The sequence below is a fragment of the Grammomys surdaster genome, unplaced genomic scaffold (assembly GCF_004785775.1).
Source record: "Grammomys surdaster isolate TR1022 unplaced genomic scaffold, NIH_TR_1.0 131, whole genome shotgun sequence".
Taxonomy (NCBI): Eukaryota; Metazoa; Chordata; class Mammalia; order Rodentia; family Muridae; genus Grammomys; species Grammomys surdaster.
Genome location: NW_021604589.1, coordinates 3,426,336 through 3,443,562, shown reverse-complemented (window position 1 = coordinate 3,443,562; position 17,227 = coordinate 3,426,336). Strand labels below are relative to the sequence as shown.

Sequence of the window (17,227 nt, the reverse complement as noted above, 5' to 3'; positions counted from 1 at the left end):
CCAGAATAACGCCCAGAATAAAGCCAAGCTAATCTCTGAGACCCGGCGGAGATTCGAAGCTGAGTATGTGACAGGTGAGCATGCTTTCGGTGACTTAAAGTGGGGTGTGCAGTGAGCATTTCCAACTTTTGCTGGGGTGTTTGTGGGTGGTTTTGCCGGGAGATGTTAAGAGACCTTTTTAACCTTCACTGGAAAGATGCTGTACATGTTTCAAGGGTTTTGCCATACTATGTGCGCTGCTTCACTTGGGCAGATGGTGTGCTTGCTTCTTTCTTCCTTTAAACGGTTAGTGTAAGTTAGAAATCAGAATGTCTAGTGTCTCCTTATGTTCATGGGCCTGGCAGGCTATTTGCCCAATGACATGGGTGACACTGTGCAGTTCATGGCTCTTTTGCTGGTCTTTCACCAGAAAACGAACCTGGAAACTGCCGTTGTACTGTTGCCATATACTTTGTACATAATTTGGTAATCCAGTTCCTTTTATTGTGCTTAATTCCGCTTCTTAAAACCAAAAGTGCTACTCACAAGCTATGTCTTCACACTCTGTACTTGAAAGTTTCTGTAAGTGCAGAACTGGTTTATTGGTTGAACATACTGTTCAATGTAATAGATACTTGAGTTGTCAACTACTTCATCTGATGACTTAGTGCTTGTACAGCGTTTTTAAACAGAATAAGTTATAAACACAGAATTTAAAAGACTCAAGTTGCTTGCTGTCTGCCTTGATTGATGCTAATGTAGCCCCCTTCCACAAAGTAGCTTACTTCCATGTTTTGAGTTCCTGTTTCCATATCCGTGAAATGCAAATAAGGTTAGAAGATTAAGTGAAGAAACATGTATGAGATCAGATCTTCAAGTGTAGAACTAAAAGCCAGTAGGTGGTCAATTTAGATTGTGCCTCAGTCATTTGGTTACTGTGGAAAGAATTAAACTGTTATATTTTGATTGTAGTGTTTAGCAGAAGAGTCATACACCTTTATACTGTTCTATATAATAATCAGTTCATGATCTAGAACAAATAAGTAAATCTGTTCCAAGTATTCTGGCCAGTAAATCTTTTCATGCCTCCTGGCCAATTTTCTTCATGCACCAAACTTTGTACCAGAGAGTTGCAAAAGCACTCCATTCCCTTTTAGCACAGAGATCTTATTCATGTCTATTATCGTAGCTAGTTACAGTAAAGAGACACTTCGAAAATAACTTTCTAGGCGTATACTTCATCACTATGTGGTTTATAATAAGATATAACTCGGAACTAATGAATTGGTGATTCTATCATAGTCATTTACTTATACTCAAGGGAGCAAGCAGAAAATAATAGATAAATTATGCAATCTCCAAGGTCCTAAAGGTCATCTTTATTCAACTGTCTCATCTTTAAATGAGGGAAGTGATATGTAGTCAGGTTAAGCAATGTCCTCAGAATCTCTGGTATTAGACTCTTAGCTTGGCTTGCTACTCAAGCCTTTTGCATTTCAACTGTAGTCATCTTTCAGCAACATTGTGATGTCAAATTAGATCATGTCACTCTTCAGCTCGAAACCCTTCAGTGTCTTCCCACTGGATGTATTTAGAATAAAGTCCCAGTTCTTCTCCGTGGCCTACAAATGGGAAGCCATATGTCTCGTAGCTCCTAGCTACCTGTTACTTCCTTATCTGTTATTTTTCTCATTGCTCAGTGTAGATTTGAGCACTCCCTGCATTAGGAAACATACAAAGAGCAACCCAGTACACACACACACACACACACACACACAAAGCAAAACTTGAATATTTAGTCTAAAATCATGTAGCTGATATATTTTCTGACTTCCTTTTTTTTTAAAAAAAAATGCAGTGACCTACAAAGTTCACATCAGAATCCAAAACATCACCCACACTTTGAAAAATATAAACACACTGCCTCATTTGTGTGCTTCAAACAGAATGAGTCTGTTTGTATCTTGGGACATTTCCATTTCTCTTTGCCTAGAATGTTTTTCTCCAGTTAGTATGTAAGGCTAAGTCTTTTTTTTTTCTTTTGTCTTTTCACGATTTAAATGTATCCTTCGCTGGTTATTAAGTAGCTTCCTGCCCTGCTTACTTTCCCTCCTACCCTGTAATTGTCTGATTTGTTTATTGTTCTTTTCCTCCCGTAGATAATGGATGGGTTTGGTTAGTAGCAGCCTATAGAAGTTGGAGGAGGAAGCTTTGTGTTTATATCACTCCTCAATACCTTGCACAGTGCTCAGTACCTACTCTTTAAATGAATATAGCACTATGTAAAGATATGCATTAGAAGACCATTGGAAGAATTGACATTTTAAATTAAGAACTATCTCTAACCAGCTCCCCTTACCTACCAAAAGTCTGGGGAAAAAAAACCCAGCCTTCATCATGGAAAGACAATTCCTCTTGTAAAGACAAGCATTTTTTTTTTCAGAATCAGGCACTGTGTATGGCATTAAGGATTGAGATGATTTTACCCTTAAATATCCACACTGAGGTATAGGTGAACTGTTATGTGAGTTATCACCACAGCAGCTGTAACTGTTAAAGACTTGTATTGGCAAGGAAAGTAGAAACCAGGAAAGGCCTTCCTCATCCAAAAGTTACATTTGTACTCTGAAATATGATAAGGCTGTTTAATTTATATGTTTTCTCCCTTATAGGTTTGATTTATAGAAATTAACTTTGGTAAAGCTGGTAAGATTCCTGTATATAATCCTAGAATTTAAAAGGCTGGGGGAGGAGGAGGGCACTTAAGTTCCAAGGTAGCACGGTCTGTGATAGTGAGTTCCAGGTAGGCATGAACTAAATGTGAAATCCTGATTTAAAACATATAAATATATAAATAGATAGATAGATAGATAGATACATAGAATAAGAAAAAGTAACTTTGTATTTAGAACATTCACTTGTTTCAAAGTCTCTATTTTCATTAATAATATTTTGTTTCATAAAAGGTGTAAAGCAAACAAGCCATAATGATGTTTTTCCTAAATAAAAGTCTTTAATTTCCACAAGGATATCTCTTTAGACATTCAGTTGAAAACAGGTTCTTGAGACTCCCAAGCTCATTTTTTTTTCATGCCTGTGGAATATATTACCAAATATGGAAAGATTTTTTTTTGAGCAGACAAAAAGAAGAAAATACAGGTTCATAATTACTTTTCTCCTTCATTGTTACTGTGAGAAATTCCATGCTGAGCCTCAAATGAGAAACATTTTCTGTTCTTTCTACTTTCTTTTTGTGACAATAATTTATTCGGTTCTGAAAGTACTCATTATCTGCTTAATCTGTAAAGCAGTTTGTCAGTATTAGAGAAAGTTGAAAGATAGAGCCACTTTTCTAACTTGTATAATCTACTGAAAATATTCAAACAAAGACAATCTGCTAAATAAGGTGAACTCAATTACAGGAAATAAGAACCAAAGAAGTCCCTTGGCGTGCCAGTGTACTCTTGTAATCCTAGAAAGTGGGAGGTTTGGGAGTTCAAAGAGGTTAATTACCCTTGACTACTTAGTGATTTGCACTCCAGCCTAAGATCCATGAAACCTTCTCTCATAGAACTTCTTTGAGTGAGGAGTGCTAAGGAGAGATACCTCTTGGTAATCAGGTTAGTACTGAGAAGCAACTTGATGGAAAAGCTTGGCAGCTCCCAAACTCTAAAACATGGTGCTATTGGGAAATGGCAGAATCTTTAAGAGCTGTTCACCAAGTAAGGGCGTCTTAGATTACTGGGAATGATGCCTTTAAATGTGATTATGGTACTACCCTGGTTCCTTCCTTTTCCTGTTGCTCCCCTGGCTGTGATGTTGACAGTTTGGCCTGCTACATGCCTACTGCCTTATATCCCTCTTCATCCCAGGTCCAACGGCATCTAGGCCAATTGATCACAAACCAAACGTCTAACCCTCTGAGACAAAATAAACCTTTACTCTCATTATCTCAGGTACTTGTTGTGATGACAGGAAGCTGAGTAACCCAGGTGGTATTTCTTAGGAACGTAGGCAGAACTTGGCCAGGTGGAGAAGGTGATCTAGGTGGGTCAAAGAGTCTGAGGAAAGGCACTGAGGTGAAAAGGTATGCAACTCATTAAGGAAGCAATAGGAACTGGACAGATGGCTCAGCAGGTAAGAGCTCTGAGTGCTCTTCCAGAGGTCCTGCGTTCAATTCCCAGGCAACCACATGGTGTCTCACAACCATCTGTAACAGGATCCAATGCCCTCTTCTAGAGTGTCTGAAGACAGCTGCAGTGTACTCATATAAATAAAAATAAATAAATCTTTACCAAAAAAAGGAAGCAATAGGAAACTTGCTATAATAAGCCTTGAAGAGAGGTGTGCACATGAATGAAAACAGTAGAAATATAGTGTAGAGGACCTTGGATATCTGGGTGATATGTTTGTACTCATGACATGTGAAGAGGCAGTGGAGCTCAAGGAGTTTGATTTTTACGGGCATATGAATCTATTTAAATGGATTTAGTTGGTAGCAGAAAAATCAAAAGCCTCCATACCGTCTAGAAATAGTTCTACCAATACTAGATAGATTTTTTCCTAATCTTTTGTCTATATGTTTATGAAAGTAAAGTTAAATGACCAACCTGTTTATGACTTGTATGTTACATTTTGATTAGGGCATCATTGTCTATTTTTAATGTTTGGATCTATGAATAAAAGACAGTTACCATTTAATTTAGATAATCACTTTTTGGACACTTTAGATTGCTTCCGTGTTTCTGTTAGTACAACTTTACGAAGCAGTTAAAATGACTTCCTTTGGATTCATGTCTTGAAATCAAATTATTGGGTTCACAAATAAATACTCGGGATTCATTTGATAATCTACCAAACGTCCATCCTATAAGTCATATAAGCTGCAAGAGTTCATTGCTACAGGCCCTGTAGACTGTTTGTCTAACCACACCTTATCCACATTTAGTGACATAATTCCTTAACTGATAGTTATTTTAGTTTGCATTTGATTGCTAGTTTGCCTAAACTTCTTTTCATATGCTTATATTCATTTATAGATTTTGTTTTTAGTTTATTACTGACTGGGCAGGTTTTTTTTTTTTTAATGTATTCAGCATTACCCATTGTTTTGTGGTTTCTTCTATTGGTATTTAAGTTGAATGTTCTCACCCAGGGACGATTCTGCTCTTTTAATTTTTATTTTGTTTTAATTGAATGCTGATGTTTTGAATGGACATAATATCTGAAGCATGAAGGGATAAGCAGCCATGTGCTCCCTGTTCAGCCAAAGGTCCAGATCCACTGTCTTCCTTCGATGCTTTCCCTGAACTGTGACTTTTGAGAGACACTTTTCTTGCACTTTGGTCTTGCTTTGTATTAGACTGAGAACTTTACTCCACCAACACTTTATTATATTTTTTTGTCTTTTCTTTTTACCTTTATATAAAGGCTAAAGACAGTTTTTGAAAAAGGATCAAGTTTTTATCCATATGATAGATTGAAAATTACCAAGCTTGAGTATTGTAAACTTAGATGAGAATAAAGAATTGATAGACCTGCTTACATTTTAATCTTCAGTTTCAGTAATGACTCTTTACATTGCCTAGCAATATTCTTTTACCTTTCTGAGGGTTTTTATATTCACTTTACTTCCTGATCGCTGCCTTCCCTTCCTGGTCACTCCCTCCCATAATCCCTCATCCCACCCCTCCCTTTCTCCTCTCTGAGGATAGAGGCTCCCCTGAGTATCCCCCTACCCTGGCACTGTCCTCTGAGTGACTTCACCCAGCAGCAGACTCAGACAGAGGCAGACACCCACAGCCAAACAGTAGATGGAGTCTGGGGACTTTTACAGAAGAGTTAGGGGAAGGATTGAGGGCTCTGAAGGGGATAGGAACTCCGTCGAACAACAAAGTCTGCTAACCTGGACCCTTGGGTCTCTTAGAGTCTGAACCACCAACTAAAGAGCATACACTGGCTGGACCTAGGCCCAGGCACATTCTTCATGTGGGTTTGTGTGGGTTTTTAAAAATTCATATACCTATGTCATTTATCCCTATTCAATTTTTAATGTTTAGTGATATTTTCAGTTTTAAACCACCTGATAATGAAAAAGTGTCACTTCTAGGATGGTGATTTTTGTTTGAGTAACAGTTACTTTAGGAGCTTGGATAAGACAGTATGGATAAGTACAGTATGTTTACCTAATTTGCAGTGTACTCTTCAGTTTTTCTGTAGTACTAGAGAGCCCAGACCCTTACTCAGACTAGACAAGTGCTGTACCAGTAAACTTAACATGTGCTTCTGATAATAGGATATAGGAGAGATTTTTCATTACTGAAAATTTAATCTCTTAATGATAATTCTGATTTGTAAGTGTTTTAGTTTCTTTCTATTACTATAATAAAACACCCTGACCAAAAGACAACAAAGGGAAAAAATAGATTTATTTCACTTACAATCCAATATTATGGGCAAATAGAGATGGAAACCTCAAATAGCAAGTCATATTACATTTACAAACAAGAGAAGAAAGAAATGTATGCATACAGGCTTATTTGCTTGCTTCCATTTGCTCAATTCCTCCACTCTTACATAGTTCTGGACTCCTTGCCAAGGGAATAGTGCCGCCTACAGTGGCCTGTACTTGCCATATCAATTAACTTAACTAAGACAGTCCTCCACAAACATGCCACAGTGTAACCCATGTAGAGAGTTCCTCTTTGAGACTCTGCCTAGATGATTCTAGTTTGTATTAAGATGACAATTAAAGTTAATCATCGTAATAAAGTATCTAGAAGAACCGAGTATAATAGTTCAGGTCTCTTATCTCAGCACTTGACGTGAAGATCAGGGGTTGAAGGCTATCTGAGGCCATCTTGAGATGGATCCTTGTCTCAAAATAAATTAAAAACAGAAACAACAACAACAAAAGATCCCTAGAAGATTAAATGGAATAATAAGAATCCCCAAAGGGCTTTTCCTCTTCTTTCACTATTTTACAAAGAATGAAAGGATATAAATTTGTTACATTTCACTAAACAATGTTGCAACATTTATGTTCATTTTAGAACTTGTTATTTGTATTATTAACTTTTTCTAATTGGCATTGGTTATTTTTTTTATTATACTGCTGTGAACAAGGGAGTCAAAAACTCAAAAGCTAGTTAAAAATGCTTAGTTCCCGGAATTATAAAGGAAACGAGAAATCCATACACATGTGAAAGAATGTATTCCAGTAAATTTCTTTCACACTTAAGATTTTAGAACAAAGCACATTTAAGATTTTAGATTTTAATACCACAGTGAACAAACTTGATTGTAGACATGCATGTGTATGAATAGATGTTGTGTGCACGTGTGTACGTGCATGTGTGCATGCGTGTGTGTGTGTGTGTGTGTGTGTGTGTGTGTTTATGTGTATAGGTTTTTGTACCCAACAAATGGAAAATAGATACCTTTAAAATATATCTTTCTACTTTTGGCACATTTGCAAACACTTATCATGTGATCAATAATAAAAGAAGTCTCAGAAAATCTAAAGCAGCTAGATCCTAAAGACCAGGTTCTCACATCATTAGGCAATTGTATTTGGAGTCATAATAAACAGGTACTTAAAAATAAATTGAATTTTAGGAAGCCAAAACAACATATATCTCTGGATTAATAACTTAGAAACAGCTGGGCAGTGGTGACGCATGCCTTTAATCTCTGCCTCTGGGAGGCAGAGGCAGACGGATTTCTGAGTTCGAGACCAGCCTGGTCTACAGAGTGAGTTCCAGGACAGCCAGAGCTACACAGAGAAACCCTGTCTCAAAAAACCAAAAAAAAAAAAAATTAGCAACCATGTGTGTAATTCTTACTTCTGCTAAATAACCCATAGTTTAATGAGGGTATCATAATGCAAATTACCAAAACAATGTTAAAACTAATAGAAAACTTATAGAGAAAAATCAAGAGTAATTTTAGCTGAAGTTGTTAAGCTAGATTTTGTTTGTTTGTTTGTTTGTTTGTTTTTTAACTCTGGGATCTTTGTTGGCTAGGTATCTGATAACTTTATTTTCTGTAAATTTTTAACTGTTCAAAAGGGCCAGAACTGTGTAATCTATTATTGAAGATCTGGGCTCTAAGGAGTGTCGCGGTTGGTGGGGGCCAGACTTTCATGGAGATAATCATTCTATATCAAAAATGTAATGTTGGTAAGGATTAGGAGAGCAGGAAATGGCTTTCCAAACTCCCTGATCTCTTGGAGCTCAGCAGAGTAGGTCAGTGTTAGCTCTGTTTGCCTCATGCCTTCTCCTTCATTACACAGGGACTCGGCAGGTGTGATTTAAGGAGCTGTTCCCTTAAAAATGAGTGCTTCCTGCTCAGTTTTCATGAGCAGTATTTCCGTGTGTGTGTGTGTGTGTGTGTGTGTGTGTGTGTGTGTGTTGGAGATTGATTGCAAGGCTTCACACATGCTAGGCTAGCACACCACCATTGAATTGTATACCTCAGCCTTTCTTTTTTCAGTTTTTAGTTTGAAAAGTATCTCATTAAGTTTCCTGGCTGTCCTTGCATTCACTGTGTAGCTGGTGTAGATCTTGGACTTGTGATCTTCCTACCTTGGCTTCCTGAGTAACTGGAATTACAGGCTTGTGTTGCCAGGCCTGGATTTTTAATGAAATGGGCCCCACACTCTCCCATTTGACTTGGGCTAAGAAGAGCAAACACAAGATTGTACACAATAAGCCCACAAGGAGGCCTGGACACAGTCCATAATATGTCGGAATGGCCAAAAATCCATTAAGTCTGTTTAGCCTAAGTAATTAGCTGGTGACTGGTGAAAATTTACCCCTTGTGCTCTTGAAGGAAAGCATCTGAAATAGAAAGTTCCACCTTCTGAGCAACGGAGTCAAGATCATCCAAGGCCTGTTTAACACAGCCCTTGCCTGAGAATTTTTTGTTCAGTTTGTGTTTTAAAGGGATTTTAAATAAGCATACAGTGTATCAGCAACAGAGGTTATCTGTTTCCCTTAAGGTATTAGATATTTTTATCTAACCTTACACGGGGTAGAGTGGTAGGGATTGCCAGGTCCTGCAGTAGGACAGAAGTTCACTAAATAAATTCTTTATGCCAGATTGTTGATTCTTGGATCTCCCCCGCCCCCAAGATTCATGATCCTGACACAGAACCCAAGAATGCCTGTGCTAGCATCCTCGTGTGACCCTGACACATATTCTGTCATAGAAGATCACCTTTCACTCAGTCTTTCTGATTGCTTGACAGATACAGAGAGATTCAGAGTAGATTATGGCCAAGTGCTAAGGGAGTGTTTTGGTTATTTTTGTTTGGTTGTTTGGTTGTTTGTTTGTTGTTTGGTTTGGTTTGGTTTTGCCCAATGTCTTCCATTCTTAACACATCCACAGTTCCTTCACAAACCCCTATCAGGCCTTTCATCTGATCTATACTAAAGATTCATGGAAGAAGCTAAGGCCTATGAAAACAACAGATTTGGGACTAGGAGGCTGTTTTAGTGGGCAAAGATGCCTACTACCAAGTCTGACAAGCTGAGTTAAATTCCTGGAATACACAATAGGAGAGAACTGAATCCAGAAAGTTATCTTCTGACCACCATACATGCACATGTGCACACTATAAATAATTCAAATAAATAAGAACTTGTAATGAATTTTAATAAAAGAAAGCTGGATTTGGTTGTACTAAATATAGTTAATAATGTTCCTTAACCATGTGGTCAATCCTAAGCCAAGGGACGGTGACCTTTAGCTTTCTTCTCTGTTCTCATTTGTCTCTGGTCTGCCTTGTGTCCCTCATCTGTCTTTTTCCTCTGCTGCTGTCTTATGTTCTCTCCCATTTTCCTCCCTTGGCCTTTTCCCTCTTTCCTTTTGTTGCTGCTTTTCTCCTGCCTCTCTCTGCCAAACTCTTCTCCTTCCCCTCTCTAGCTATCTCTTCTCATTTCTTTCTCCTTCTCTGATTCAATTTTTGCTTGACTGGGATTAAATGATTAAAACGGCAACAGTATGTAAATACATGCCTATTAATAATAATCATGCTCAATAGAAATTTCTGATTTCAGAGACCAGTGTCCATGACAACGACAGAAGGAAGCAGGCTTTAAATTCTAGTAGTGGTCCGTGCCTTGTTAATGGTAGGGCTACCAGTAGCAGTCATGTTAACAATAATGTTTTCCTTTTTTATTGAGGTTAATTTCTACTGAGCTTGTATCACTTGTAAAATGTCATTCTAAGAAAGTATATTTCAGTGTACTCTGGGACCCTAGTGGATATCCAAGACTCTTCCAGGAGCCGGTGAGGTCAAAATTCTCATCATAATCCTAAATATCATTCGCGTCTTTCATTGTGCTGACATTTGTACTGATTATACAAAAGCAATGAGAAGTAAAACTGCTGACCCCATGACCCGAGGAAGGCAAGGCATCATTGTAGTGCTTGTCATATTCATGAACAAAAGAAGGACAGAAAAAGCCAGATTTATTTTAGAAAGTTTCTAATGAGAGAACAAATTTTATTAAACCTTGACCTTTGAAGACATGACCTTTTAATGCCTTATGTGAAAACATGGAGATGTAGCCATAGAATATTTCTGCATGGCTAAGTGTCTTAGACTTGGGAGCTTACTTAGTCACGTTTTTCACTGACTACCACTTTTATTGGCAGACTTCAGTAAAATGGCAGACATTTTCCTGCAAGAGAATGAAGGCAACTGTAATTTTAAGGAAAATATCCTCCTGGTACAATGGCCAGACTAAATGATCCCTCCTTAATGAGACAGAAGTCTATGTTAACTCTTTTAAAGCCATTTTATGCTCTCAAATGTCATTTATAATTAAAGGGGAAAATGTGCTTGGAATACAAATGAATTTTCAAATTACAGAGCTGAAACTATTTTCCAAGGTTTATGTAGTATGGGCCCACTCATTTTATAAATTAGAAAAATAGAGCCCATATATTGAAAACTATGCCTCCGATGACATTTCACAAATGTATGATTTATGGACTCCTATTTTGTGGTTTTAAATTTCCAGGCACTTTCCTGCATTCTTTCTTATCTGACCCTCACACAGGCCTCCGGAGTATATAAACAGTGTAAAGATTAAGAAAGTGGAGACTCAAAGAGGTTAATCATCTCAAAGCACTTTCTACTTCCTGCCCTTTCATCTATTAACTCAAGGCCCTGAACTGAAGGCAGTGCAAATGTAGAGGAGGTAGATGTTATACAACTTAGTAACTAAATACTTGTGAACGACAAGGAAATGGAGAAGCAAGGGTAATTCTTGAAGCTGCTGTAGCACTTGGAGGGGAATGGATAGTTGAGAAACTAAAACTAAAAACAGAATAGAGTCTTTCAATAAACGTTGTGTCATCTGCTTTGGAGAATTCTTAGAATACAGACTCTGAGCCTTTAGTGGTTTTGGGGCGTGATAGCATGCATACCAGTAACTCAACCTTGTTGAGGTTTGGTCTGTTACTGTATATTGTAATATTAAATACTGGCCCCTAAGGTCTACTTAACCCCAAGGAGGACAAGATCCTCACTTACTGTGTAACCTTGCTCCTTATTTTAAAAGGATTGGTTGACTTAAGTAGCCTATAGCCTAGCTGGGCAGAAGAGAGGTAGGTGGAGTTTTGGTTCCTGAGCTTGGGGTCTGAGGTAAGACCAACCAAAGGGGAAAAGATGGAGAGAGTAGAAGATGCCATGGGGTAATGGATCCTGAGAACTGGTCATGAGGGCTAGACAGTAGGAGTAGGAGGATCCCAGGTGGACCATAACAAGTGATATCTTGTGGTTATTGGCGGGGAAGTAGACATAATAGCATAGAAGTTAGATATCTGCCCAGGTCTACTGCTTTTTTTTTTCACATTAACTTCTTTTTTTATTGTTTTATTTATTTACGTCCCAGACAGTGCCCTCCCTCCTGCCCCCCCCTCCCAAAGTTCCTTATCCCATTCCTCCTCCCCCAGCAGACTTCCCCCTTCCCTAGGGCCTCAAGTCTCTCAAGGATTAGGTACATCCTCTCCCACTGAGGCCAGACCAGCCTTTGTATGCTCCTGATTGGTGGCTCAGTGTCTGGCAAACTGCCTGGGGTCTGGGTTAGTTGAGACTGCTGGTCTTCCTATGGGGTCACCCTCCCATTCATCTTCTTCAATCCTTCCCCTAATTCAACCACAGGGGTCCCCAACTTCAGTCCAATTGTTGAGGGTAAGTATCTGCATCTGTCTCAGTCAGCTGTTGGTGGGGACTGTCAGAGGACAACCAAGCCAGGCTCCCATCTGTAAGCACACCATAGCATCAGTGACAGTGTCAGGCCTTAGTGCTCCCCATTCCCATGAGATGGATCCCAAGTTGGGCCTGTCACTGAATCACCTTTGTTTCAGTCTCTTCTCCATTTTTGTCCCTGCAGTTCTTTTAGACAGGAACAATTCCCAGCTCTAGTGCTTTAAAGGCTTAAATTTTACATCTTTTATCTGGGAACTGAATGACTAAAGGTGGGATAGAAACCCCAGATTGAGAATAAATATTTACTACAACACTAACTTACGGTAAAAAATGGTTCCATGCCTTAAGAAAATCTTAAACGAAGTTCTGTTGCTGCTCACCGAAAGAATTATGTTTGGTCACAGGAAATATTTGTGAAAAGAAGAAGTATCTGAAAAGAGTGTTGCCAAATGGTAGAATTTGGGTATATGAAGGTGATTATATGGAAACAAGAAGAATTGACCACAGTAAACTAGTGAGAATAGTATACAGGGAGGACTATCTGGTATAGAAGCTAGTGGAGAATATGACATGTTTATGAAAATGACACACAATTATAACTGATTATAATTGCTCCTCTAAATTGTTGGGAATGGTCCCTCAGAATCTGAAAATGTGATGACGTTGCATGTTATGGTTTAGATATGACGTAGTCCCTGAAAAAAGTTTGTGTGTTGAAGGCTTGGTTCCCTGCTGGTAACAGTTGAGAAGTGACTGGATCAGGAGAGCACCTACTTCATCAGGGGACAAATCCATTGATAAATAGCTGAATGGTCTGTTAGAAGACAGGGCTTTGTTGAAAGAAATTGGTCCCTGGGGGACATGCATTTGAATAGTATACCCATGTTCTGACCCCATGATGGCTACCTCTCTGCTTCCTGTCTGCCATGATATGAAGTTCTCTTCCCTATCTCATCACAGGCCAGGCGGAGGAATGATAGAGACAGTTGACACAGACTAATACCTCTGAAACTGTGAGCCAAAATCAGTGCTTCCTCAGATGGGCTTGTTGGTGCACATGTATAATCCTAGGACTTAGGAGACTGAGGATGCAGGATCTCAAGTTAGAAAACATCCTATAATCTACAAAAATCCTTCATTCCTTGGTTAATTTTGTCATAGGAATGAAGTATTAGCTAATACACTCTAGATGTGGACAATTTTCCATTTGACTTTTTAAAAATGATGCTCTGTGCCCGGTATAGAAGTGTATGATTGTAGTTCCAGCTACTTAGACTGAGACAGGAGGATCAGTTGAGCCCCCAAGAATTCCAAGACATCCTAGACATCTTCTCTGTTAGACATCTTCTCAAATCTGTAGCCTTTCAATAACTTTAGTCTGCTCTCACTTAGAAATCCAGTCAATTCTTTTGAGTGCGTTTTCACCTGAAAGCATCCCTATGTGTGCCTTGGAGAAGCTTGGGTTGGTCTTGCAGATCTTTTTTCTCCATTGCCATTATATTATTTATTTTCCCCAGAGGAATTAACCTGATTTAGATGTTCTTTACTGGTTTCCCCTAGAAAAGTCAGAAAAATATGATCCACGTGATATTGAAAGGCTTCAGCAAGATGATAACTGGGTTGAAAGTTACTTACATGGGAGACATAACATTGTGGATGAAACACTGAAGATGCTTGATGAGAGTTTTCAGTGGAGGAAAGAATTCTCTGTGAATGGTAAGCTGGTCAATTTAACCTTGACAGGGCAATGAGATCTGTATAAATGGTACCCTTAGATGTTTGTCTGGATTTGCACAAATTCTTAACAGTCATCATAAACACTAGACTATTATGTTTAGAGGCATAATCATACTTTCAAAGGGACAGTTTATAACAAAATCTTAGAAGGAGAATCACTCATAAGAAAATCAGATCACAGGGAACTGAGTCACGCATTGTCACTAAAAGCATGGTTGCCTAGTCTATGTTTGGTTTAATTCCATTAAACAACAAACAGTAAGAGAGTCTTCCATTTTAGACCTAAAAATAAAAACTTATCGCTGTGCTGGTTTTCTTTTTTTTTTCCCAGTTGTTTTTCATGTGTTTGCCATATCCCCAGAGTACTGTATGCTTACTGATTATTCTAAAACTGAATGGGAACCCCCAAAAAGAAAGTTTATCACCAAGGATACCCATGACAGCCTTCTCTAAACTTTTTAAAGCTACTACCAGATTGAAATTTGCCATCAAAATTGGTTTTTGAAATCTTAGAGGGGGTTTTACAGTAGTTTTCAGATATGTGAAGAACACTCAAGAAAGGTTACCTATTGTCTCTCTCTAAAAAGTTAACAGGAGAAAGTAGGCACAACTGCCCAGTCCTATAAAACATCATTTGTCATAGAAGATTATGAAGTCTGGAGTGACTTGGTCTAAAGACTTAAATGCAAAATAGTCAACAAATCGAGAGCTAATTTTCTCGCCATTCTTTATGCTAGAGTCCACAAGAAAGGGCATAACAATGGCAAATGTCAAAACAGTAGGCAGTTTAAACAAAGGATTATTTTGCTGTATTAGTCGAGCAAAAAAGAATTCACATCTGCCATTTTTAAATCGTATACAAAATAAACTTTTATTCAGAGTAAAGTTCGGGGTGCGTGTGTGTTTAGCTTACTGAGAATCTAATACTAAATTCAACAATATGTATTCTTATACATGCTGCTGGTTTCTGGTGACACACAACAAAGATAGGCAGGGGGAATGGGAGAGAACCCGTGCGAGTTCTCTGGGAAGTACTGGTGAATGCAACTCAAGCCTCCTGTGTGCTGCCTTGCCATGCTGGTTTCCAACCTCCCTCAGAGACCAGTTAGGTCTGTTGTTCGTTTTTCCTGCGAAAGAATTGTTATGTTTTTCTTGAATTATTTTCCACCTTCTCTAAAACATTATAAAGTTTACTGTATCTAAAATTTTGAAGGAAAATACAGTCTTGAGAGTAGGGAGATTGCAGGTAAACCGCTTTCTGCACAAGCGAGACTGTGACTGACAAGCACTCACTTCAAAGGCTAGGGATAGCAACAGGTACTGTACTTGTATTTGTAATCTGGGTGCTGGGGTTAGGGGATGGAGGGTGGAGACAGGAGGATCCCAGGGGGCTTTGCTGTCCAGCTACTATAATAGTATAACCAAACCAATTCAGCAATTCAGCCAACTCTAAATTCAGTGAGAAACTCTGTCCCAAAAGTAAGGTGAGAGTTATAGAGGATGACATCCAACATCAGTGCCTAGTCTGTACACACAGAAAGAGCAGGGGGTTGGGGAGAGAGGGAAAGTGTGTATGCAGGGGCCTAGAGAGGAAGAAGAGACAACAAAATGGCATCTTGCTAAATAAAATAGAGTGTTTTTTCCCTTCATATTCTGAAGTTGTGTGAATATTTCTTCATGTGGCTTTTGTTTTGGGAGGGACCCACGGATAGAATCCAGGACCTTGTGTGTGCTAACCTTGCACCCTACCACTGGCCTATACCCAGAAGGTGCACAGGATTAAACTGAATAGTTTCTTAGCGTTAACATGTGTTGACAAGTCAAGTCTTTATTTGAAACCCACTCAGAATCTACAGAGGCAGCCACAAAAATAAGAGTTTTTCCAGAGCTTTCCATCATTTGTAAACCTTTTGTTACTTGTTTTCTCTGTAAAATCTTTTGTCCATTTTTTTTTCTCAGCAGGAAGTAGCCTTTTGTGGTGCCAGCAGCTCTTTCTAGGAGTTTTGTTTTGTCAATTTACAATCTAGCCGTCGCCCCACCTCCCAGTCACCCCCCCCCCACAAAGTTCCTCATCCCATTCCTCCTCCCTCCTGGCCCAAGAGGATGCTCCCCCACCACCAGGCCTCTGCCCTCACTGGGGCTTCAAGTCTCTCAAGGATTCAGGTGCATCTTCTCCCATTGAGGCCAGACCAGGCAAAAGTTACATTTTATTCAAGATTTAAGTAAATTGTATCTTGTTCGAGTTCGGGTGAGAAGAAGTACTATGTAACATTACCTTTACAGTGTGAGTTTTCTTTTTAGATCCATGGATTACTACTATTACTGATCAAAGTTTATCACTTTCTAGACCTTAGTGAATCCTCTATTCCAAGATGGTTATTAGAACTTGGTGGTATTTATCTCCACGGTTATGACAAAGAAGGTAACAAATTATGTAAGTATATGTAATTCATACTCTAGATTTTCAAGACTTTGAAATATACATCTGTGTCTCGATAATCACAGAAGTTTTCCACGTGCATACATAACAAATTCTCAGCAACTGGAGATATGTGGCCATCCTTACCCCTGTCAAATACTATCAAGGCATAGTTTGCATTATTATACACTAAGCAGTAAACACAAGTGCTGTGCTTTAGTTTCTTGTCTATTACTATGATAAGACACCATGAGGAAGGAAACATAGAAGAGTTTGTTTGGGGCTTACAGTTTCAGAGGGTTAGCGTTCACAAGCATGATGGCCAGGAGTATGGTAGTAGGCAGGCAGGCAGGCATGGCACTGGAGCAGTAGTAACGCAGTCATGGTCATTTTAGTTAGCCATTATCTTCTCACTTGTTGCTGGTGCTCCACCTAGTATTTCTTCTCATGGAGAATCTTTTGACCATTGCTCAATATCCAAAACAGACTTGTAAGTCTCTCCTGGTCTCCTCTTAGCTTTTTCTGAAATATGTGTAGTAATGGGTGTTAAGTCGTCTGTTGTTCCGATACTTTTCTTATCCCCTCTTCCACTTGCTCAAATCTCAGTTGAGTCTGTACTACAGTAGGAGAGCTTATGTGCATCTTGCTTGACTTCTCAGCTTGTGAATTGCACTGTATTTTGACAGCGTGCTGCACTGCCTTCTTATTTCTCTGCCTCGTTTTACTTAGTCTCTTCCTCATACCTCTTCTGTGTTTTGCTCCTGAAACGTGTTTCCCAAAGTCTGTTGTAGCTGATAATGTCCTGGGAAGTCATTTCAAACACATCACCCTTGCCAGCTTCCCCAGTCACAGGGCAGATACTATGCAAT

The 17,227-nt window shown here is 38.9% G+C and overlaps 1 protein-coding gene across 6 annotated transcripts in view; it reads left to right on the top strand.

The window, feature by feature from the left end:
- Positions 1-17,227, top strand: part of Mospd2 (motile sperm domain containing 2) — a 106,599-nt gene that overhangs the window by 302 nt on the left and 89,070 nt on the right. For all 6 annotated transcript variants that reach the window (XM_028762058.1, XM_028762072.1, XM_028762049.1 and 3 more), the window contains exons 2-4: positions 5-74; positions 13,763-13,918; positions 16,287-16,373. In XM_028762058.1, the coding sequence (XP_028617891.1) occupies positions 5-74; positions 13,763-13,918; positions 16,287-16,373 (313 nt within the window). The remainder of the gene's footprint in view (positions 1-4; positions 75-13,762; positions 13,919-16,286; positions 16,374-17,227) is intronic.